This window comes from Danio aesculapii, chromosome 14 (assembly GCF_903798145.1).
Source record: "Danio aesculapii chromosome 14, fDanAes4.1, whole genome shotgun sequence".
NCBI lineage: Eukaryota > Metazoa > Chordata > Actinopteri > Cypriniformes > Danionidae > Danio > Danio aesculapii.
The window spans coordinates 32,413,329-32,438,344 of record NC_079448.1 but is presented as its reverse complement, the minus strand read 5'-3'; the positions used below and the strand labels follow the sequence as shown (position 1 = coordinate 32,438,344).

Below are 25,016 nucleotides of genomic sequence, written 5' to 3'. Positions count from 1 at the left end.
AATCTTTAGAGATGGTTACACATGAAAATCCCAGCAGTTCAGCAGCTTCTGAAATACACAGGTCAGAGTGTCTGGCACCATTAACAACGCCACATTCAAAACCACTTTTTTTTCTCTCCGATCTGCAGATCTGTTTGAACTTCAATGGATTGTCTTGACCACATGAGTTGCTGCCATGTGATTGGCTGATTACACACTTGCATTAACAAGTAGATGAACAGCTGATGAACCTTTGTGCTTATCATTTCTGTAAATGCAGCACTGAATGACAATCCCCCCAGTCTCTCCTGTATCAGCTTTGTGACGTAGGTGCTACTGTCATTTTGGAGAGGCCTGTTGACCTAGTATCTTTGTTTTTATGAGCTTATATATAAGGAAAACAATCTTCCATTAAAGCCCTTTACCTGTGATAGCTCTTTGTCCAATCAGCGCCCATGCTTTTAGCGACTCTTCCTGAACTACACTAGGCAAACAGATCTGTCTGTCTCAATGTTTGTCAATGTCAGTTGCTTAACCATTTATCAGCAGTCAGTAAGTGCACTGACAGCTGGGACTTACTCGGGCCATGAGGGCTTTCTCAAAAAAAAAAAAAACTACATTATTAACACACAGGTTTTTCATAAACCCTGCTGACCTGTGATATTAGCATTGCCTCCCACTTTGTGAAGTGCAAGTCTCTCTCTATGGGGCAGCACACAGCTGCCAGACCAGTCCTCCTCATAGGGGGCAGGGCAAGTTAAGACAAACCAGGAGTGAGAAAAGTAGGCAGTAAAACCAATGCGGTTGTGGGCTGACATGTCATTTGAGCTTAAAGAAGGACGGGGCAAACTTGAGACAGGAGTTGGGAAGGACTGACTTGGAGCTTGTGAGCTTTTTAAAGAAATCAGTGGAGATCCCTGAGAGCTGTGTGTGGTTGGGGGTGTGTTCCTGTGTATTTGGGCGAAAGCCATAGGAACTTTACTTCCATAGCGTGATCCTACAGCTGCCAGTCAGTCATCAGGCGGTGAGTTTTAGTATCTGTATTTTTAATCAAATACACTATTTTAGATGATTTCTTAGAATTGAATTACTCATTGCGTGTGCATTTACATATAGTCATACATTGAACTACTTTTAATTGGTTCATATGTGAAAAGTCATGTTTTTTTTATTGTGCCTGCACTTAAAACTTACGCATTATTTACTCACCCTCAATTTTTTTTTTACTCTGTTGAATATTACTGTAGACATTCTGAAGAAAACTTCTAAGCATTGACTTCCATAGTAGGAAAACCTAATACTATGGAAGCCGATGGTTACAGACTTTCTAGCTTTCTTCAGAATCTCTTTTGTGTTCAGAAGAGGGAAGCTCAAAATCATTTGAAACAAGTAAAGGGTGAGTAAATGTTGACACATTTTGAGTTTAACTATGTCTTTAAGAGTTCTATTTGCAAAACATAAAATAAAAACTGAGTTATCTGTTTTTGAAAATAAACTAGCCAATTGCATGAGCAAAGTATGTACTGGTTACTGTAGTATAAATTATATTAAGTCACCCAAACACAGATTAATGTCTGGCTTAGCTTTAAAATACGCAGTTGTGTAACTGAGCTTTAGAGTTGTTTGTCAAGTTGGGCTTCATAAAGCATGATAAGCGCTCAGGGCTACAGCTCACAGGTACAGCCTCATACATGTCAATCTTGGCCTCCTTAACACCTTTTACAGGTTGGAAGCAGACACAGTGTAATGCTAATGCCATTGTAATGCCTAGATGTTTGGTCACATGCAGCACAATGTGACAAATCTTCTATAAACATGTAAAAGAGGTTATTTGGGATGCAGCTTGAGTGCAAATTTGATATGCTATCTAATTTAGAGGCAAAATTAGAAAAAATATATTAAAACTCTCTTTTGTAAGTTTGGGTGTGTGAACACTATCACTGAAAATTAGTTTTAAAAAGTTTGATGCATTTATTTGATCAGTAATACAGCAAAATGGTAATATTATTTTTTAAATAGCTGTTTTACATGCTAATATTATTTTAATAAAGTCCTGCTATGGCAAAGATAAGCTTTTCATTAAATTACTCCAGACCTCAGTGTAACTCGATTCTTCAGAAATCATTCAAATAAAATTACTTACAATCGTCAACATCAGAAATATTTTTTTGTGGAAATCACAACATTTTTACAGAAGTATTAGAAAAATAGTAAAGTCAAAATATCGAAAATATATTGCTGATCAAAAGCAGTACTTGAATAGAAAAATTCTACTGACCACAAATATTTGAGCAGTAGTATTTAAAGATTTTATTTTAAAAAAGTATACATACATACACATACACACACACATATATATATATATTTTAAATATAAATTTTTAAAATGTATCTAAAGAGACTGTCTTAAAATGTGCAATATAAATCTGCAAGTGTGTTTCATTCCGTATAAACCCATCAGGTGGAATGCTTTTATAATGAACTCTCGTAATGAACTTGTAAGCCAATGCACGAGTGAAAACACCCACAACATTAACTCTTTAACTGCACGAAAGCACACCGTCCAATAAGCGATTTGCCAAATACATACGCCTGTCAAAATGAAAGCACTTTATCCCACTATTATGCAATAATGCCTAAGGCTTTAGCATTATTCTACATTGGGCAATGCTAAAACCTGCTTAAACTGCAGACATGTGCAAGTGAGAACAAAGGTTAAAGTGTTATAATAATACAGATATTCTTTTACACGCTTTAGCTACACTTTTGTTTCCAATACCATTGATTTTGCATAATCAATTAACTTAATTATAGACATATTATCTATAAAACATGCACAACTTGCATATGTGTTCATTTTGGTGGTCTCCTTCAGACATGAGTATAAGAAACTTTAAATCTATATGTTAACTAACTCTCATTAGAATCTTTGTAGATTGTTCACTATATAAAAGGCTGGGTTCCACACAATCGATTTGAGTTGTGACAACATGAAGAGATTAAGTTAACTTATACATTTTTACAAATTTAAGTGGATTGAACATAAAACAATTAAGTTGTCCCCCCAAAAAACTCAAGAATTGTGTTGTTTCAGCTCATTTTATATAAGTAGTTTGAACAAACAGCGAACATAATTGTTTTTGAGGGTAGCTTAGGGGTTTATTAAAATACGTTACTACATGCAAAGTTTCTTACAGTCAGCAGAATGTCTGTTGGAGGAGCATCACAATCAAGAGTTTGTGTACTGACTTATTTATTTGACAGTTTGTGTCAACAGGAAGAATGCTAGAACATTGCCTCACATTTGGTCGCTCCCTTGTGAGGAGGAAGAATGTGGACCAGGGCTGTCTGGAGGAGTCCAAGCTGTGCCGCTGCCTCTCCACTGTTGATCTCATTGCTCTGGGGGTTGGAAGCACACTGGGGGCCGGTGTCTATGTGCTTGCTGGAGAGGTGGCCAAAGGCAGTTCTGGTCCCAGCATCGTGGTGTCCTTCCTCATCGCTGCATTAGCATCTGTGATGGCTGGTTTGTGCTATGCTGAGTTTGGTGCCCGGGTACCCAAAACGGGCTCTGCATATCTGTACAGCTATGTGACGGTAGGGGAGCTCTGGGCCTTCATCACCGGTTGGAACCTCATTCTGTCATACGTCATAGGTAATTATGAATGTTAAATCAGTGATATTATATCAAATATCAGAGTTTATTTATCAATATCTTCTGATGTTTTGTTGGACAGGCACCTCCAGTGTGGCACGTGCCTGGAGTGGAACATTTGATGAGATTATAGGGGGTCACATTGAAAAGTTCTGCAAAATGTACTTCAAAATGAGTTTGCCGGGCCTGGCAGAGTATCCGGATTTCTTTGCTGTTTGCCTGATCTTACTTCTGTCAGGTAAAACAAAAAGTTTGTTAGTAAATCCATTCAATTATTAATATTTAAAAAATGTTGCTGCTTACAGAGTGAAATCAAAACCCTGAAGACTAATTCACAACTGCTTCACTTAATTTTTTTCCCTTTTACAATTCTAAATAAAGGCTAAACTTTATACTTATACATTTTGTTGACTATAAATAACTGCATATAAAGTACCATTCATCATTCTTCTTTATAAACCTTATTTTGACAGTTCCCCTGTCAGACAACAGTCTACTGACCATAAGTACAACACTGTCAATTTATAGGCTACTATAATCCCTAATCCCTAAGAGTCTAGTAACGCCTAAAAGTATATTAAGAGTCACATGAGCACTCTTCTGGAAGCTAAAATGTTGAATGGGACCACCCTGAAATCTCATGCACTCAAATACAGTGTATTTGTGAATTGTAGACCCTTGTAAATCAACAAGTAAACATAAAATGTGCATTTTGGTATGTGCATACCTGTTTACACCTGGTATGATCTGATCAAAAGTGGCCAGCTGAAAAGCATTACCATTTCCACCTGGTATTAACGTACTGTACATTCGTAAACATCCTGTGAGCACTTGTTGATTTTGTTGACTATTTTCCAAAAATATTTTACACTCTGATTTACTACTTCAGTTCAGTGCAGCATGAGTACACTTTGCATCATAAAGCAAGTAAATGAAAAGGATGTTAATGACTGATGACTTTTGACTGTATTCCATGTGTTTTGATACAATGCAACAAAGTATAAATACCTTGTATTGGGGCACATTCTCACAACATGTAACATATGGACAGGGATGGAAAGAGTACTGAAAAATCATACTTAAGTAAAAGTACCATTACATGCCTAAAAATGTAGTGCAAGTAGAGTAAAAGTATCTGTTGTAAATATTACAGTAAAAAGTAGCCCTTTCAAAAGTACTCAAGAGTAATGAGTAGTGAGTATTACACTGTAAAAAGCTGATGCGTGTACATATAATTTGTGGATGTGTGTAAACGTAACATTCTGTAGTGCATTTAGTTATTGCCCAGCAGGCACAGAACATCATAAGACGTTAATATTAGGTTAGATTTAGGTCGTGACGTCAGGTAAAGAAAATTCAATGTCTAGCCAGCGTCTAAGGACAACGTTATTGATGTCCAATACGGACATTTATTCGTCAGGTATGGCAACCAAAATCCAATGTCTGAAAGACGTCATTGTGGTAAAGTCCACACAACATCAAGCTGTATCATCATTAGACGTTGATTTTAGGTTGGTTGTTGGACATTGACGTTGGCCTGACGTTAGGTTCTGATGTCAACCAGATTTTTTTTTAACAAACAAAACGCAACGTCCCAACGACATTGGGGTACAACGTCAATCTGATGTCATGTTGAAGTCTTGTGCTTGTGGATGTTTAAGACCATTACAGTCATCATACAGTAAGCATCCGTCATCTTCTCATCAGTGACATGATTCTAAACAGTCTCTGGGTCAATGCGTGTAAAGATTTTGGACATTTTCTTTAGGACACTTTTAATGCTTCCAAACAGTTTGCTGCATTCATAAGGAAGTTATGAGGTAGTTCATTATGAGGCAATTTACCTTCTATGTGAGATTTGATTGGACAGGAATCACAGGTCTGATTTTTCCAATCGCCATAGACAAGAAAAAAATAAAGTAGTGACTGCAGGTTGAAGGAAAGTAGTGAAGTAAAAGTACCGATACAGCACTAAATATGTACTCAAGGGAAAGTAAAAGTACAGATTTTTAAAACTACTTAGTAAATTATAAATTCTGAGAAAAACTGCTCAATTACAGTCATTTGAGTATTTGTATTTTGTTACTTCACACCACTGACAATGGATAATGTTATAAAAAACAAACTAGATACTTGAGTGAACCAGCAGTGAATTAGTCTTCCAGGTTTTGACACCACAGCTACACCACCCTGTTTTTCTTTAATATTTTGCACTAAGTATTGCTATCACTTTTCATGCCTGCTTTATAAGGATTGCTTATTGTATTCCTCATTTGTCTCTGCTTAATTGAATAAATGCAAATGTATGAACTTTGTTAAAATTAGAACAAAACTAAATGCATCTTTTAAAAAAACATGTTAAAAAATATGAACACATATGTATTCACGTATGTATCATCTTTGCATCTAATTACAAAAAACGAATTACCGCTTGTGCAAAGTATTTCTAATGTAAAATATGATATTAAGTGAATATGATATTGTTCTTTCTTGACTGGCGTTATCAGTCTCACACAATTTTAATATTTTCTCTGAAAGTCTTGATAACACCATTGTGGTGTAGATCTTTTATTAATTCAGCAAATAAGATTGTAAAAAAATTATTTGTTGTACTCTCCCATTCACTGTGCTCGAAGTGTCCCCAACTATGATGACTTCCACTACTGAGAAACCTGGAAATGTGGGTCCATATGAACAAGAACATGCATTTACTCCAAGCTGAATATCAGTGTTCATTTTTCCACAGGTCTTCTCTCCTTCGGAGTGAAGGAATCAGCCTGGGTCAACAAAATCTTCACAGCTGTAAACGTGCTTGTGCTCATGTTCGTTATCATCTCTGGATTTGTCAAAGGAGACTCTCTTAATTGGAACATATCAGAGGAATCACTCATAAATATCACAGTTGTCAAAAGGTGGAACACATTTCTTGTTTCTTTCGAACTCCTTGTCTTTTCATTCACCCTAATGGATCATATTGATTCAAATGTTATTCACTTCACTCTCAGAAACATCTCAAGTGCTGCTAATGTCACCAGCGATTATGGGGCGGGAGGCTTTTTTCCGTATGGATTTGGCGGGACACTGGCTGGTGCGGCTACATGCTTTTATGCCTTTGTGGGATTCGACTGTATTGCAACCACAGGTATTTAATAACATATCATACAGTTATTTTCCACTCCTCCTGTGTCTAATATTGTGTTCCAGGCGTTCTGATATTTCTTATTTCTGACCAGGTGAAGAGGTGAAGAATCCCCAGAGGGCCATTCCCATTGGTATAGTGGTTTCCCTTCTGGTCTGCTTCCTTGCCTACTTTGGTGTTTCAGCAGCCCTCACCCTCATGATGCCCTACTATCTGCTGGATGAGAAGAGCCCTCTACCTTTGGCTTTTGAATATGTAGGCTGGGGGCCTGCGAAATATGTAGTTGCAGCGGGATCGCTTTGTGCTCTTTCAACCAGGTAAACATCTTTCTTTGTGCTCCTCATGCAGTTTTGCTGGCCAAGGCTTGTATATTAAATCAGCATGCTCACATCAAACACTGTGAATAGTTACATAAAAGTGCGCTTATTCATTTTGTCATTTGTTTGTCGTTCAGTTAAACAGCTCTTTCTTAATTGTTTTGTATGACATTCTTGGGTCTGTGGTGGATTGATTCCTATGCTTTGCATCTCTAATGACTTTTTGATAGTGGTTTGTTTGAAAGAGAGCGTATGTGTAAATAATCACACGTAGCATATCAATAATCACATCATTAGCTTTTAGATGTTCAAAGTTTATAGTCGCTCTCTTTCAGAACAAAATTGTCATGTGGTTTGTGTTTTTCGTTTTTTCCTGGACTTTTGTTTCATATCTCGCAACAATCCTCTAATTCAAGCAGTGCTAATGCCAATGATTATTGGATTTATTCTGATATTAGCCTAAATTATGTTAAAAATGTGCTGGGTAGGGTTGCACCAGCTGGTCGTAAGTTCTTTCTTAAACTGGAATGTAAAGTTCACACTAGGGGCTTAGTAACTACAAGCTAGTTTGTAACAAAATTTGTTCTTACTTCGGTTGCACCACATGCTCTTTGGGCAAACCGTAGTTAGTAGGTCGTAAGCTCTCCGTAACGTCATGCTTAGTTGCATTGAATGATGTAATATCCAATAAAAAGCATTGAAATCGTTAATTCTGCTACTAATTCATCTATATATTACTACCCTATGACAATGAAATTATAAATGACATTTTTACAGCATATTAAATTACAGTCTGTCACTAATAACAGACGACGCACACATCTGCACCGCGAGCCATGAATGCACACAAAGTTACCAAAACATTAAATATTTTTTATATCTTACTTATGAAAGGGAAAAGAGCAGGAAAAAAAAAACTGTCACAAAGAAATTCTCATTTTAATTGATGGATACAGTAAACACTAAACACTCCTTGAAAGAAAATAAAACTTCTTTCATGAACCGAAAAAAATGCGGAGGAAATGAAGGCCCTGTTTACAGTAATACATTTTAGTTTTAAAACAACGTTTTAGAATGAAAACAATCTGCGTCTACACTGTCGTTTCACTCAGCGTTTCTGAACAACTCTCCGTCCACACTATACTGCTGAAAATGCACATCATGTGATCACACACACACTCTGGAATGCATTGCAGCATATGGGCACATCTGAGCTCCAGGCAGTCAGTGGGTCACTAAACTAATTTCGCTGTCAACTCTTTTCTACCGTTATACATAAATATTTTTGTATATATAAATATTTAGTTGGAATGTAGCGTTACGTTTAAACTTAAGCAGTACAACTCAAAAATATTTAGTAATGTGTAACTTAGTGTCCCTTTAAGTCACAAATCCAGGCTACGTTTTAACCTACACACTGCTGGTGCAACCGGCCCCTGGTATTTTACCGGCCGACTGTTACCTTGAATCTACCACTATTAATCTTTTATATCCATAACAAATACCATGGTAATTATATACTTAGTAAAACATTAATATATATAAACATTAAAAATATCAACACCACAACCTATAGTTCGTGCGCAATACTCCCAGGAAAAAATGAAGCTGATTTTAACTGTACATCTGATCCCATTTGCTTCTGCTGGTTCTAAGTTCTGTATGATTATGTGCTGTCAAATTTTATATTCCCTAAAGTCAACATGAAAAAGCATTTGGCAACCTATATTACTTTATTTGAATATGTTGTTTTAAAATCAAACAGAATATCCAGTAAGAACAAGTTCAGAATTCTGGCCATTCAAGGCCATAAAAGAATTTTTGTGTTTTTTTATTTGTCTTAATAGGATACAGATATTTAGGCAGATTGCATATTTTACCATCAACAAAGTCACTGATGAAAGCTCATGGAAAAAAACTTTAGTTTTTCTCTTATCCAGTTGTTCAATGAATAAATTATTGAGGGCAGACCTTCTTTGGTACTAGTCATTTAAAGAAATTTGGTCAGAGCCCCAAACATATCTAAACAAGCACAGTGATTTACATTATACCATTAACAAAGTAAAAAAAGTCAATTTAAAAAATATATATATTATTAAAATGTGACTATTAGTAGATATACTCCTAAATGAAATTAAATTTAAACTGAGGTGAAAGGATGTCAAGCGTCCTGTTACTATCAAAAGTCCACCAGGGTTAATGATCACTGCAGCCTTTCACTAATCCTCTCCTGCAGCCATTCATTCATTCATTCATTCATTTTCCACCGCTTTTCTGGGGCTGGGTCGCGGGGGCAGCAGTTTTATTAGAGAATCCCAGACTTCCCTCTCCCCAGAAACTTCCCCCAGCTTCTCTGCGGAGATCCCGAGGCACTCCCAGGCCAGCTGAGAGACATAGTCCCTCCAGCCTGTCCTGGGTCTTCCCCGAGGCCTTCCATGCCCGAGCCATGTCAGCTTACTTCTCTTGATGTGGTGGAGCAGCAGCTCTACTCTGAGATCCTCCTGGGTGACAGAGTTCCTCACCCTATCTATAAGGCTACGTCCTGCCACCCTGTGAAGGAAAATAATTTTGGCCGCTTGCATCCGAGATCTTGTCCTTTCGGTCATGACCCAAAGCTCATGACCATAGGTGAGAGTAGGAACGTAGATTAACCAATAAATCGAGAGCTTTGCCTTTCAGCTCAGCTCCTTCTTTACCACAACGGACTGATACATCGTCCGCATTACTGCTGTCGCTACACCAAACCGCCTGTTAATCTCACGTTTCATCCTTTTCTCACTCATGAACAAAACCCCAAGATACTTGAACTCCTCCACCTGGTGTATAAGGTCTTTCTTCCAACCTGGAGATGACAAACCACCTTTTTCCAGTTGAGCACCATGGCCTCGGACTTGGAGGTGCTGATTCTCATCCTAGCCGCTTCACACACGGCAGCAAACCGCCTCAGTGCTTGCTGAAGGTCCATGTTCGATGAGGGCAACAAAACAACATCGGCCTGCGGCTGTCTGGGATCTAATGCATATTTTAGAATCTCACTAGAATTAGTAGGCACCCGCTTTGAATGTTATCACTCGATTGAATGGGCGTTATCAGTGGTTATCAGCTGTTAGATGTGGGGGGGCCTTCTGCGCCTACTGGTAGGCTCAGAAGACTGTTATCATCCATCCACATGATTAATCAGCTATACTTATAGATCTATACCCCAGATCAGTTTTTACATTACTGTGACGGTTGGGTTTGGGGTAGACATTAATAAAATACAATCAATAGGAAATTTAATACATAATATAAATAATTCTTGCGATTAATCAGCTATACTAATAGAGAAGACTCCAGATCCAGATCTGTTTTTATATTACTGTGACGGTTGGGTTTAGGGTTAGGGTAGGGGTAGATGTTAATAAAATACAACTAATAGGAAATTTAATAAATAATAAAAATAGTTCCGGCCGCAGCCGTATGTGATCTATAACTGATTCCTTCAGATTTCATGTTGACTTTAAAATAAAAGCAACCATTTGCACAGCAGTAGTGTTTGGGATCAGGTCTGCAGCATGTAATTAATTGACCCGTTGCTTCTGCTGATGTCTTTGCTCACATGCAGTCTGCTGGGCTCCATTTTCCCAATGCCGCGTGTAATCTATGCTATGGCACAGGATGGGGTGCTTTTCAAAGTGTTAGCCCAAATCAATCCTAAGACGAAGACCCCTCTTATTGCAACAATGTCTTCAGGTGTAGTTGCAGGTGAGAGACGAAGGCATGATTGCTGTGCTAAAAGGCCAATGTGATCCACCAGGCAAATGTGAAAAAGTTAAATCTACTGTAAGAAAGTGTTCTATGGGAATAAATATCCAATTCATCGATTGCAGGGTTCTAGCTCACCTTGAAAAACAGAAAATATCAGGATATGCTAAAATCATAACTGGATAAATTAAAGGCCTGTGAAAAAAACCAATATTTTTAATATATATATATATATATATAGATATGGATTAAATTAATACATACTGTGCCTGTGAAAAAACATCATACCCTTTTGAAATAATGACTTTATTTGTCATACAGCCTGAAATCAAATTACGTTCTAAATAACTTTTCTTGACATGTTTTTGACGCCTTCTCCTTACTTTTGCCTTTCTACAACATTATCCCGAAGGTCTTTTGAAAGCAGGGTGTAATGTAAAGGTAAAGATTTTAAAAGGGAATAATGACTTTCTATAGGCACTGTATATTCCAACACTATAAATTGGACCCATCTGACCAATATTTGCTGACCAGTATTTGCTCCTTCACACTTGCCGGTGTTAAAATGTTCTTTTTCTTCCAGAGTTGCAGGTGTCTGAACCATGACTCCTTTTTGTTTTTAGCCTGTTGGGCTCAATGTTCCCCCTGCCCCGCATTCTGTTTGCCATGGCACGAGATGGCGTGCTATTCAGATTTCTTTCCAAACTGAGTAAGCGTCAGTCGCCAGTGGCTGCCACTATGGCAGCAGGCACTACTGCGGGTAAGCTAAGAGTGAAGTAGGCCGTGCATGGCCTGCCTTCGTGTTTGTGTCAGCCTGGTGGAGGTGCAGTGTGCCTGCTTAATTACAGGGGGCTGCAAATGGATGCATGCTGTTACTGTGGTGTTGGTGAAGGTGGTGCTAAATCTCATTCTGTAAAACTATGCAAAGGTTCATTATTGCATGCAAAAAAGTAATTGGTAAAGTTGGATGGATAAAGAAACTGTTAGGTCAAGTTTGAAAGATTATATAATTTGGGTAACACTTTAGAATAATGGTCCATTAGTTTGTTGATGTATTTACTAACATGAACAAATAATAGGGTATATGCACACAGACTTTTAATTTCAGTCAGCCAGCCCCAGGGCTTCAGGTTAATTGTCATCCCACACAAAATCGCTGTGTTTAAGATTTGATTCCTTTAAAAAACAGCGATCTTCACTGCCTGGCTGACATACAATATAAAGTGGGTATCAGACCAAACAAGAAGCACTGCATTCAATTATATTTTTCCACGCCATGTCTTTAAAATATGGAAATTCATTTTACCCCAGTATTTTTAATGGAGTTTCTGTGCTAGCCTGCTGCTAATGATGGTGCCTGCGATTAAATAGTCATTCGTCTCTTTTTACTCTTTAACAACCAAATAGATGCTTAGGTCTATTTAACTGATCAAATTTGAATTACATTACAACAGATGCTGTAAAAGGAACCTTATAAAATTTAAAATAGTCACATAAAGCTTTCACCGGAGGTTCATCAGTGGCTGAAAAACACTAGCTGTGCATTTAGTCCATTAGTAATACATTTATTATGGTATTTATTCAAATTTGTTAAAGTTATTTAATGTTATTTAAGTTAAAGAACGTTCATGTTTATATTAGTTCATGTTAACTCATCGTCAAATGTTAACTGTTAATAATTTTAATAATAATGCATTAGCTAATGTTGAAGTAGGATTAATTAATGCTTTACAAGATTATTCATACTTAGTTAATGTTAGTAAATACATTAACTAATGGACCATTATTTTAAAGTGTTATCGTAATTTGAAACAGTAATTTTATTAAATATTATTAAAATCTGAAGCATCTTTCGATTTATTTCTACATTAGCAAAGATGGAATTTCAGCATCACTACTCCAGTCGTCAGTGTCACATGATCCTTCACAAATTGAACGAACTGCTGCTTAAAAAGCATTTCTTGTTATTGTTAGTGTTGTTTTAAAGGGATAATTCACCCAAAAATTACAATTCTTTCATAAAGTACTCACCATAGTCTTGTTCCAGTGTTTTTGTTCTGTTTTGAACAAAATGCTGGAAACCCATTGACTTCTGTGGTATTTGTTTTTCTTTTATGGATTCCAAGGGGTACAGGTTTCCAGTTTCTTCATAATTAATTATTTTAGGTCCAGCACAAAAAAAGAAACTCAAAATGAAAAAGAAAATAAAGGCTTGGAACCAATAAATGTAAAATTTGGGATAAACTGTAACTTTAATAGTCTTAATATTTAATAACAAAAAAGAAAACCATGATACATTTTCTGTAAGGGATTTTGAATAAGTCACAATAGGAATAGGTATGGAAATTAATGAGAATTTGTGGCAAAAGTTTAATTAAAATGACAAAAAAAAAAGACTCCAAGATATGGGCTAACAAATACAGAGTTAACTAAATTTAACTTTGATTAAAAAAATTCAAAAGAACACTTGTATTTACCATCTCTTTCGATAAGTTAAAGGTCTTTATCTATGATCAAATTCATTGATTTATTATGAACTCAAAAATTACATTTGCTGTTTGTTCAAATACCAATTAAAATGAGCTGAAACAATTCTTGAGGTTGTTTGGGGGCACTACTTAATTGTTTTATGTTCAGTCCACTTAAATTTGTAAAAGCTAATAAGTTAACTTTATTCCTCCGTGTGTTTCCCAACAAAAATCAATTGTAGCATTCAAAATAGAAAAAAAACAAACAAACAGCACTTAGTTTTGAACATTAAGAAAAATAAATGTTTCTTGGGCACCAAAATCAGCTCATCAGAATGATTTCTGGAGGATCCTGTGACACTGAAGACTACATCTCATGTCAGGTGCAGATGTGTAATACACTGCAGACAGCTGTAGGAAAGCAGAGATTCTCCTACAGTGTGAAAAAAGCACTTTGATGCTAGCAGGAGTCACTCAGTGGTCGCTTATGAATTCTGAGCACTTCTGAGGAAAGGGAAATCAGAGGGGAAGCTTATTCAGAGGATGAGGACGCAGGGCAGATTTTGCTTTTCAGAGCCCCCTGCCCACAGCACATGTTAAGCCTATACTGTAACGCGGAATGCTTGTTAGTGTACACTGTCTTCTTGCTGTGAGGGAAGTCTGAACAGCTGTATATGAAGTCACAGGGCACATCTGCTGTGGGTTTCATCAGAGCTAGCACATCCTGAGTTTATAGTTGTTCACTAATGAATGAATCAGTATTGACGGTTGATTTATTTGTTTAAATCCTACAGTATCAATATGTCATTGATGATGTTTAGTACATTACAGTTGTCATATACACATAGATTATTTTGGAAATTTCATAATTGAGTAATAAGGCTTTTCACAGTGAATACAAATGATATAATGATTAATGCATGCTGTGTTGTTGTGTTATGTTTTTGACAACAAAGTCACACTTATGAATGCATGAATGGCATTGCATAAACAGATTTGACATTTAAAATTTTGCTTCATTTCAAAGGTTTTAAATGCAAATATTTCTTAAAACATTTCAATAAAAAAGTTATTATTTAGATTATTGTGCTATAAAATGTGTGCATTTTAATTGTGACTTAAATCTGTTAAAAGTTGGGGCCACTGTAAATAAAGTATGTTTGCGATTTGCTATTTAGTTTGTGTCTGTTATGCTTTTAATCCATTATTTCGAAACTTCAGCTGATCAGCTTTTTTTCATATTAACAGCTATCATGGCTTTTCTGTTCGACTTGAAAGCGCTGGTGGATATGATGTCTATTGGAACATTGCTGGCTTATTCCCTTGTGGCTGCTTGTGTTCTTATACTCAGGTTAGTAAGAATAATATATATATATATATATATATATATATATATATATATATATATATATATATATATATATATATAATTTTATTTTTTATTATTTTATTTATTTCTTTTATTCTCATGTAAATTTATTTTGACTTAAATATTTGTACTGGAAATGTATTTATTCATTTATTTATTTTTTTTTTATTTATTTTTTTTTTATGTTTTTTGATGACAAAATGTACAAAAATAAAGTACAGTGGCAGTACTTTCTCTGGTATTTATGGACATGATATTTTATTTTAAACTACTACAGTGTCAAAGTATTAAAACTGTTGAATATTTAATGTCAAATGTTGACAGAGCAGAGATCAAGGCCCCATAATGGAGTTCATAACTGTAAATAAATGGAAAACACTGCTGAACTGACAGCAATACTGTTAGTGTAAGTATGTTTCTTAGTGTAACTAGTCAAACAAAAAACTCAGACAACCTCAGATGAGGAAGAAAGTTTCCTTTTTTATATGTAGATCCAGAGTCATACTTAAACTATTTTTGACTATACTGTAAAAAAGGATTTTCTATTGTCATATCTATTGTTTTCTATTTAAGTATTGACACTGTATTAGTTTGAATTAAAATATTATGTCCATAAATACCAGAAAAAGTACTGCCACTGTAAAATACTGTATTTTAACTTTTCAACATCAAAAATAACTAAATAAATTTCTTGTACACATATCTAAAATGTTTAAGTCAAAATAAATTTACATGAGAATAAAAATAAATCTCACAGATTGCGTGCACAGTTTACATTATGCAGTTTTTATCAAGAGTGCAGACTGTGTACATGTGCAGTCTACTTTTAACCGTACAAACTTTGTTTGTCCAGATTGCACACGTGCTTTCTTTTTGTACTGCTTAGCTTGTCCACAATGTGTCAACACTTGGACATGGAACAGGAACAACAAATAACTAACGATGATGGCAAAAACAATGAACAACTGCATGTGTGAGAGAAAAAGATCCCCGTAACAACTCTCTTTTAAATAATATTTTATTGGTCTTTTGGTCAGGAAAAAAAAGGGTTTTTTTCTGATGTGCATGTGCCAAGGGCCTGTATTTACGCAGGTTATCAGTTGAAGTATACTTTGTATGCTTGTGTATATAAAAGGGTCTTTTATATAAAATATAATCAGTGCTGAAAGTCTTTTAATGAAATACATAAAACTTTGTTTGAATAAAACCGTTTTGAGAAAAACATTGACCTTTATGAATAAACATGACATCTGATGTCTGTCAATGAACAGCTGAACTAAATTATTAGTCCACATATATATATATTATTATTATTTTTTTTTTTTAATTTTCCATTTGTATTTTTTTTAGTCTGGCTAGAATAAAAGCCATTTTTAATAATACTAAAGTCAGAAATATTAGCCCCCTTCAGATGTTTTATTTTTTGATTGGGCATAAAACAAGCCACTGTTGTCCAGTGATTTGCCTAATTAAATGAACTTACCTAAATTAGCCTAGTCAAACCTTCAATTGCACTTTAAACTAGTATCTTGCAAAATAACTAGTAAAATAGTATGAACCGTCACTATGGCAAAGACACACTAAATTAGTTATTACAACTATTTTGCTGGGCAACATGGTGGCTGGCAACATGGTGGCAGTGGGTATAACGATCACCTCACAACAAGAAGGTCGCTGGTTCGAGCCTCCGCTGGGTCAGTTGGTGTTTCTGTGTGGAGTTTGCATGTTCTCCCCATATTCACGTGGGTCTTTCCGGGTGCTTTGGTTTCCCCCACAGTCCAAAGACATGTGATATAGGTGAATTGGGCAATGAGTGTGTTTAGATGTTTCCCAGTGATGGGTTGCAGCTGGAAGGGCATCCGCTATGTAAAAACACATGCTGGATAAGTTAGCGGTTCATTCCACTGTGGTGACTCCAAATTAATAAAGGGACTGAGCTGAAAAGAAAATGAATGAATGAACTATTTTGTAAATTTTTTTTTTTTTTTAATCTGGGAAATGTCACAGAAGGCCTAATGATTTTGCCTTTAACTGTATATCTCAATATACCCTCATATCACATATGCAAATATAGTCTAAAATACAGCAATTTCCTTGGCTGCTGTTCTTGCTAATTCACTGAAATGCTCAAGGTCAAGGACAATTAACAGTGTTAAATTACTCTTGTTATAAATCAAGACACAAATCTATGAGGATTTTAATTTTCTGCAGTCTCCAACCAGTGGTGTAGTCCTAAAAAAGGTGGTGTACTATTTATTACCCACCCAATCAAAATTGTAAATAAAAGTATATAGGTAAAGAAATGACAAAAGTCAGTGTTTCTTTGATTCATTAGCAAAATATATATTTGTTTAACATCATTTACCTGTAACTACTGACTTCCACAGAATGAAAAACAAATACTATGGAAGTGAATGGTTACAGGTTACACTTTCTTCAAAATATCTTCTTTTGTGTTGAACTGGTAAAGGTTGAGTAACTGATGACAATTTTATTTTTTTGGGTGAACTACCTATTTAAAAAGGAAAAAGATTTAAACAAATTAGTTTCTTTAAAGTGAGATGCTAATAATCTAATTCTATTCAATGATTTATGCTTAGATAGTAGTGCCCACAGCAGACCCAGAGATTGGCTGAGTATATTAAGCCGTGGTAAAACCCAACTGTTTAACTCTATAGGGACTTGTAAAATGTGCCTATTTCCAAAAATATTTTTTATTTATTTTACTGTACAAAAAAACATGTTTCAAGACAGCTATATCAAGTATTGTATGTTGTTAACATAAACGTTAAATTGAAATTAAAAAATAAAAATCAGGAAAACAAAAGTAAAGCACACTTCAACAACTCAAATAATCTGCAGTAGCTTATTTAATCATTTTAATATTGAAAAAAGAATCAATCAAGTTAGTTACAACAATTAAGTTAACTTTTAGTTAAGTTAACTCAATAGGGTTTGTGCATGCATAGAAAGACAGCTTTTTACCGTACTTTCTTTACTGTTTTATTACTTTACGATTTTAGGATTTTCATTTTAGGGAAACTCAGCTCCTTATGGGGTAAACAAAGAAAAATGTGTAATTATATTACTATTATATAGTATTATATAATTGCATCCAGAAAGTATTCATAGCGCTTCACTTTTTCCACGTTTTTTTATGTTACAGCCTTATTCCAAAATGAATTAAATTAATTTATTTCCTCAAAATTCTGCACACAATACCCCATAATGACAATGTGAAATTTGAGGTTGATAAACATAAAATAAATCATTTATTATAAATAACTTAGATGCTTAGCTATTATGCTTAGAAATGTGCTGAAAAAAATCGTCTCTCCGTTAAACAGAAATTGGGGAAAAAATAAACAGGGGGGCAAATAATTCTGATTTCAACTGTATGTGGACATACATGTTTCTGTCATATATATGTTTCTGACATATATGGGACAAATATGTGTTTTACATATATGGGCATATATGTTTCTGACATATATAGTAGTCAACATTTGAAGTGGATGAGGACCTTTAATCAAAGTTGTTCTAATACTATTTAACAACACCCATTCTTGTCTAAGAACATTTTTGAAAAACCTTTTTGATCCACTTCAAATGTTGACTACTGTATGTGGATATATATGTTTATGGCATATTTGGGACATATATTTCTGACATATACGTGGACATATATGTTTCTTACATATATAAGACATATACGTGTTTTACATAAATGGAAATATATGTTTCTGACATATACGTGGAGATATATGTTTCTGACATAAATGGGACATACAACCTGTACCTAAAGAATGCCTAAAGAAGACTGCCATCTAGTGGTCATCTGTCACTTTTAAGATGTATGTTTAAACTGTATAAACAAAAACTTTTTTATTGACAATTTTCATCTTAGTCTTAGTAGAATTAATAATAGTTTGATGATGTGTTCATCACATTTAACAAAATAATATTATAGTGTTCCAGTTTTGTTTTAAAGCACATACTTTAAAGAGTTTCATTCACCACAAAATGAAAATTCTGTCATCATTTACTCAATCTTCTTCCAAACCTGCTTAAGTTTTTGATCTTCTGTTAAACACAAAAGAAGATATTTTGAAGAAAGCTGGAAACCTGTAACCATTGCCCTATATAGTATTAGTTTTTACTACTATGAAAGTTGATGGTTAGAGTTTTTCAGCTTTCTTCAAAATATAATCTTTAGTGTTCAACAGAAGAAAGAATCTCAAGATAGTGGTTTGGAATCACTTGAGGGAGAGTAAACAGTGAGCAAAATGTTTTTTTGGGGTGAACTGTATCTTTATCAGTATTTACATGATGTAAACAACCAAGTATTCCATGACAGATATCAGCCAGATGCTTCGTTTGAGAGGTCTAGGATCAGTGAAGGGAAGGAGGAGGTCGGCGAGTCTGAACTGACAGAGTCTGAGTCTCATCTGAACATGCTGAAGGATGGAGGAGTAACGCTGCGCTCTCTGCTCCATCCTCCCCTGCTGCCCACTGAAAACACCTCCAGTGTGGTCAACGTGTCTGTGATCATCACAGGTCTGAACAGCAGCAAACTGACACTTTTACTGGACAAGTTCACATGTGCTTTGTGAGACTAAATCTGTGTGTGTGTGTGTGTGTGTGTGTGTGTGTGTTTTCCTGCAGTGCTGGTTGTGTGTGTTGTGAGCACACTGAACACATACTATGGACAGGCCATTATTGCAATGGAGCTTTGGGCACTGGGAGTTTTAGCCGCATCGCTGTTCATCTTCATCATATGTGTCCTTCTTATTTGTAGACAACCTCAAACGAGGAAGAAAGTTTCTTTTATGGTAAGTCCAGGAGTCATAACTGTTCTTATTACATATAATTATTGTGTTATTACAGTATAATTACAGTTTAATTGATTTATAGCTTGATATAGTTGAAATTTCATTTATTTTTGTAGCATCATTACTCGAGTCTTCTGTGTTGCATGATTTATCCGAAATCATTCAAAATAGATGATTTGCTGCTTAAAGGAATAGTTCACCCAAAAAGGACAATTCTGCCATCATTTATCTGTCTTCAGTTAAAGATAGATTTAACAATCTTTCTTTCTTCTGTTGAACACAAAGGGAGAAAAACTGAAGATGAAGAATGTTGAAAAAAGCAGCCAATAGCTGTTTCCATCCACTTATTTTTATACGCATTTTGCATATGCGCATAAAAAACCGGTTGATGGAAACGCCATGATGCGCATAAGTTTTAAAATTGCGCATAAAAAAACTTCTGCGCATAACTAAGTAGAATAAACGTTTTATTCGATAAAAGATGCGCATAAACTACGATCGAAACACTTTTACCGAACAAAATTCAATATACGCATTAAAAAAGGTCATGTGATTTTGTTACAAGAGATTATGTGATGATGAAATTGTGTATGAATGGACAAACCAGCAGGATGAGCACATTGTAAACCATCTGAACTGTTGTTTTGGTCATTCTAAAACGGCTTACCGTTTAAGTATTAGTGTTATTAATGACCTCCAGAATCAAGAGCGTCTGTGCTATGCGTCTGACACCTTCAAACGCCACTGCGCGTTCACTGCGTGTCAGGATTGCCTTCAGAGGCGCAAGTCATTTATTAGATGAAGAAAAGATTGACGCAGCTTCTCTTACCACAGTAAATTCAGTTTTTACTGTCGATATTTGGCGCCAGTTAATCAGGAAGTGACGATTTTGTTCGCTTTGACTCGTTGGATGGTAACGCTGCTTTATTCGCACGTCTTTAAAGCGATAATCCAGTTTTGCGCATAAAGTTCATTCGCATTAATATCTAGTTTTGTGTTCAACAAAAGAAAGCACAAAATCCCTTGAGTGTGAGTAAGGGAAAATGTTAATTTTTGGACAAACTATCCCTTTATGAAATGCTTTCAGTGTTACATGTTGTTGTTAAATCTTTACAATCCTTCTACAAATTGTTTCTGTTATATCCATCTATAATTTAATTAGAAATATATTTATGGTCATGATCAATTAAACACATCCTGTTGAAATATGTATTATTGTGTTTTACAAATTATATACAAATTATACTGTTTAAATACAGAAGAATTGCAAAAAAAATTTAATTGTGAGGATATATATTCATACAATAGACATATGAACGGCCAGTATAAATTCTGCTGTTATATATCTTCATAAAACTGCTATAAGGTATTTTTATTATTCTTTTAGCTCTTTTATTGGCGCTTGACAGCCATTTGACTCCATTGTATTGAAAATGAGTAGCAACATTCCGACTTAAGTCTTGTTTTAAATTGAAAATGTCAAGGTTTCAGGTAAGAGTTTAAATAGACGGTTCCTGTTACTCTATTGACTTGGAGTAACTTTGCAACTCTCACAAGTCTCTCATGTGTATTAGTTGACTGGCTGTTTATCTGTTAACACTATTTTTATCAGAATCAGAATCAGAAAGAGCTTTATTGCCAGGTATGTTCACACATACGAGGAATTTGTTTTCGTGACAGAGCTTCTACAGTGCAACAGGATTACAGAGACAGGACAAAAAACAGATAATAAATATATTTAAAAAAAAATAGAAGTAGTGAGTGCAAATATACAGATTGACAACATGTACAAAGTGTATGTACATGTTTATTACTATATACAACATTATATGTGCAGCTGTTATGTGCAAATTGGCATGTAAAGTGTGTTGTTATGGTTACTGAACAGCCTTTCTACTATAAATATGCAACTTAAAAATACTTATAAGTATTAGCTGACATGTGTTTGCAAAGTCATTTATATAATAACAGAGTACCGTGAACAATAAAGTTTAACTGAACTGTCTATTTATCAGAGGTGCCCCAAAGTTAAAAGTGTGTTTATCTTGATGTGTATCTGCCCAGAACTGCACCGGTTTTAGGGTAATAGCCTGTATAAAATATCTGTGTTTGTCAAGCACTCTATGTTCTCTCCTTATCTGACATGAAAAACAAAGTGATCTGACCCGAATGATCCAACATTCGCTGTTTTTTCTTTCTTTTTTTTTTTCATCTGGGTCACTTCATTAGTGAGTGCTGAGTGGAGTGCAGTCAAGCACATGTTTGAAGCCGTGTTTATTTTTGGTTTCAGGTTCCTCTTTTGCCCTTTCTCCCCATCTTGAGTATATTTGTCAATGTGTACCTCATGGTTCAGCTCAGCGGAGACACGTGGATCCGTTTCTCCATCTGGATGGCCATAGGTACGTGCTATCTTTGTGTAAACACACACACACAGGATGCAATCCTGAACCACGTTCAAACTAATCGAAAAAGTTCTCGTTGACGTTTCAAGGTTGCTCACTTGAAAATCAGACTTGATTGGAATTGAATGTAAGAAAAACCTTGCTGAAATGACCCGCTTAGACTAGCACAAACTTCAGTGTAGGTTCAGGTTGGTTTATATAGGTTTATGCTGGAGGAAACTGACAATGAATCCTTACAGTACAAAATGCCTCTGATTCATTTATTGGGTAAACTTTCCCTTCATCTAATTTTAATATTAGAAGCTTCTTAAAAGTTTTGACAACAATCACCTCTTAAATTAACCTTTTTATTAAGGTTGATTAACCTAACAGGGATAGCTGTGAAACTTACAATAAGGTTCCAATTATTCTGTTGTAATGTACATTAGGTAATATGAATTTCCTCAGAACCTCAGAATCGTATAGTTAACTTAGTTTCAACATGCTTTTTAATAGACAGGTCATTTTTATTAGTGCTAAATTAATCACGATTAATCACATCCAAAATGAAAGGTTTATTTTGACATAATTTAGGTGTGTACTGTGTATATCTACTATGTATATATATAAATACACACATGCATTCATATATTTGAGAAAATGTTTATTTATATTTAGATATAGATTACATATGTATAAGCTACAATTGATATATAAATGGAAATATCTATATAACAAAATTTTTGCTGCTTATTCAAATGACTCATTCAAGCAACACAGGATCATTGTGACTACTGCGATTGCTGGGTCAGTCGGTGCTTTTGAAAACACTATCAGTTGGGTATAGGGAAGGTAGTGGGTGGGGGTTTTGGTCAGTTGGCCGGTCAGTCATTCAACAGTGGCCTCTATTGGATTTATGAAGATTGGCCATGAGTGGCACTGGAGAGAAATTTGAGATCTGAAAAAGCATACACAGTGACCTGTCCAGAAATGTATAAAGGGGTACGTATCCATAATAAGCTGGGCTGCATTAAAAATAAGCTGAAACAACACAATTCTGGAGATTTTTGGGGGAAACTTAATTGTTCAATCTACCTAAATTAGTTGCGTTAATTTAATGTATTTGTGCTGGGACAGTATGAATGAATTGTGTGGGACCCGGCATTTTTTTTGACAGTGTATACATAATAAATATATATGATACACACTCATATATTATGGCAAAACAAACTTTTATTTTGGATGTGATTAATCACATTTAATCTTTCCACAGCACAAATATTTTATTAACCAACACTAATAAAGCTTAATAAATACTCTTTATTGTATTACTGAAGTCTTGTGTGTATTACAAAAAAATTGTCATCATTTGCATATTCCCATTTTGATCTAAACTCTTTTTAAAAATAAATTATGACTGAGAAATCATTTTGGCAAACATACTTTGATATCAATCCACAGGTTTTCTTATCTATTTCGGCTATGGAATGTGGCACAGTGATGAACGCAAGCGGCATCTGCAGAACTGTGCTGTCGCGACAGAGAAAAAGACACTGACCGGAACTGAAGGTTTTGTGGAGAACAAGACACACACAGAGAAGACCAGCCCATGTTAAAGAGCAGAAGACCAACTCTCACTTTAACTATAGCTGTTATTCACAGCGTTGACCAGCCGGCTGACAGACGTAAGCTCGGTGTTTTCAGTCACTGCCGTCATGAACAATTACTGAAACACTTCTCACTGCTGATGCGAGCTTATAATGTAGTACAGTAGGTAATTAGGGGAGTACGATCTGACAAATCCAATGCTTCGATTATATAAATGATCCTAAATATAATGGAAATCAATATAAACTGCATTTGACTTATATTCATGGTAGTTTAAGATAATAATGAATAGTGACCAAATGATTTTTGTACTTGAATTTCTCATCGCAATATTAAGACATTTTTTAAATAGCATTGAAGGGTTGTCAAATATTTACAATCCCTGGAAGACAAACCTCAGTGTGTGAGCGATTTGATTTCAGTGTTTGGATGAGAAAGGGAAAGCTTGTGGCTTTTTTCCATTACAAAAAAGTATTATGATTTCTGCAGTCAGTCTCTCAAGATTACTTCCATTGTAAAAGTAAAAAAACAATAATAATATGTTTTTTACAGTATTCTTAGTTGGGACAAATGTGTAATAAAGTTTCCTTATTGAATACTGTGGGATATTAACACTAAAAATATCTGTAAATGGACAGTTTTCCATATTTTGTGATTCATGTCTCCCACACACACACACTTATTTATGCTTTTTAATTGCATTATTGGACCTTGATCTTTCCTCCAAAAGATTTTGATGAAAATTTTACAATAAAAAGTCAGTAAAAGTCACTTTGGTAAACTGTAGAATTGAATTTTCAACATAAAAAGTGGACAGAGCAGAGATAAAACTCCCATAATGCAATTCACAACCGTAAACAAACGGAAAACAACAGATAATTAATTAACAGATATTTTTTTCAGTGCAGATAATGGTCTAACTTTGTTTTAGAATTAATTCTATTGACTACATCTTTCTGAATGTACCAGAGATGTTAAGCTGCTCAGATAACACTATTTCATGCTTTCTGGTATTGAACACTAGTTCCTTATTTTTACCCAGTTACATGTATTAGCACTGAATGTTTGACAGGACATTCTACAGTATTCATACAGTAGGTCACTCTGTTGTTTAACAACCAAAAGGTTTGAAGACGTTGAAGAGGACATGTTATCAGTGTTTTGTCTTGTACAGTTTCGTTTATTCACTTTGATTTCTTTCTATATTTGTTTACTTCACAGAGAGACTTTCATTTTGTTTTTGACGAATAATAATCGTTTGCTGTCGTCGTTAGAAACAATCTGTTTAATTCGTTTAATGATGGAAAGTGTTTCTTCTGCTAACTAATGCTCTTCTGTGGTGGCACTAATGCATGAATGTATTAGTTTCTTTACATTTGCTTGTGTATAGTTGTTTTAAACTTTTTTAGTGATGGAAGTAAAGTGTGGATTACGCCATTGTCCTAACATTGCAGAGTGGTTTCATACAAAGCAATAAAAGATTTCTTTTTTTAAACAAACATATATACATTATTGGATATGAAGTTAA

General features: G+C 35.0%; 1 protein-coding gene across 3 annotated transcripts; it reads left to right on the top strand.

Moving 5' to 3' along the window:
* The first annotated feature begins 769 nt into the window (after window positions 1-769).
* On the top strand, window positions 770-24,987 carry slc7a2 (solute carrier family 7 member 2). 3 transcript variants are annotated; one of them, XM_056472820.1, is made up of 12 exons: window positions 770-1,003; window positions 3,256-3,630; window positions 3,713-3,868; window positions 6,377-6,542; window positions 6,636-6,772; window positions 6,864-7,086; window positions 10,691-10,830; window positions 14,547-14,649; window positions 19,025-19,224; window positions 19,333-19,499; window positions 21,790-21,898; window positions 23,342-24,987. In XM_056472820.1, the coding sequence occupies exons 2-12, from the start codon at window positions 3,261-3,263 to the stop codon at window positions 23,494-23,496; spliced, it is 1,926 nt and encodes a 641-aa protein (XP_056328795.1). In that variant the 5' UTR covers window positions 770-1,003; window positions 3,256-3,260; the 3' UTR covers window positions 23,497-24,987. The 3 variants fall into 3 exon arrangements, with proteins under 3 accessions (XP_056328795.1, XP_056328794.1, XP_056328796.1); XM_056472819.1 differs by having other exon boundaries at window positions 771-1,003; window positions 3,243-3,630; XM_056472821.1 differs by lacking the exon at window positions 10,691-10,830 and adding an exon at window positions 11,454-11,590 and having other exon boundaries at window positions 773-1,003; window positions 3,243-3,630.
* The last annotated feature ends 29 nt before the right edge of the window (window positions 24,988-25,016 follow it).

Excerpts from the sequence above, each read along its gene's own strand:
- slc7a2 (XM_056472820.1), top strand. The coding sequence starts at position 3,261 with ATGCTAGAACATTGCCTCACATTTGGTCGCTCCCTTGTGAGGAGGAAG. Across the intron at positions 3,869-6,376 it reads CCTGATCTTACTTCTGTCAG|GTCTTCTCTCCTTCGGAGTG; the intron begins GTAAAACAAAAA and ends ATTTTTCCACAG. Across the intron at positions 14,650-19,024 it reads GCTTGTGTTCTTATACTCAG|ATATCAGCCAGATGCTTCGT; the intron begins GTTAGTAAGAAT and ends ATTCCATGACAG.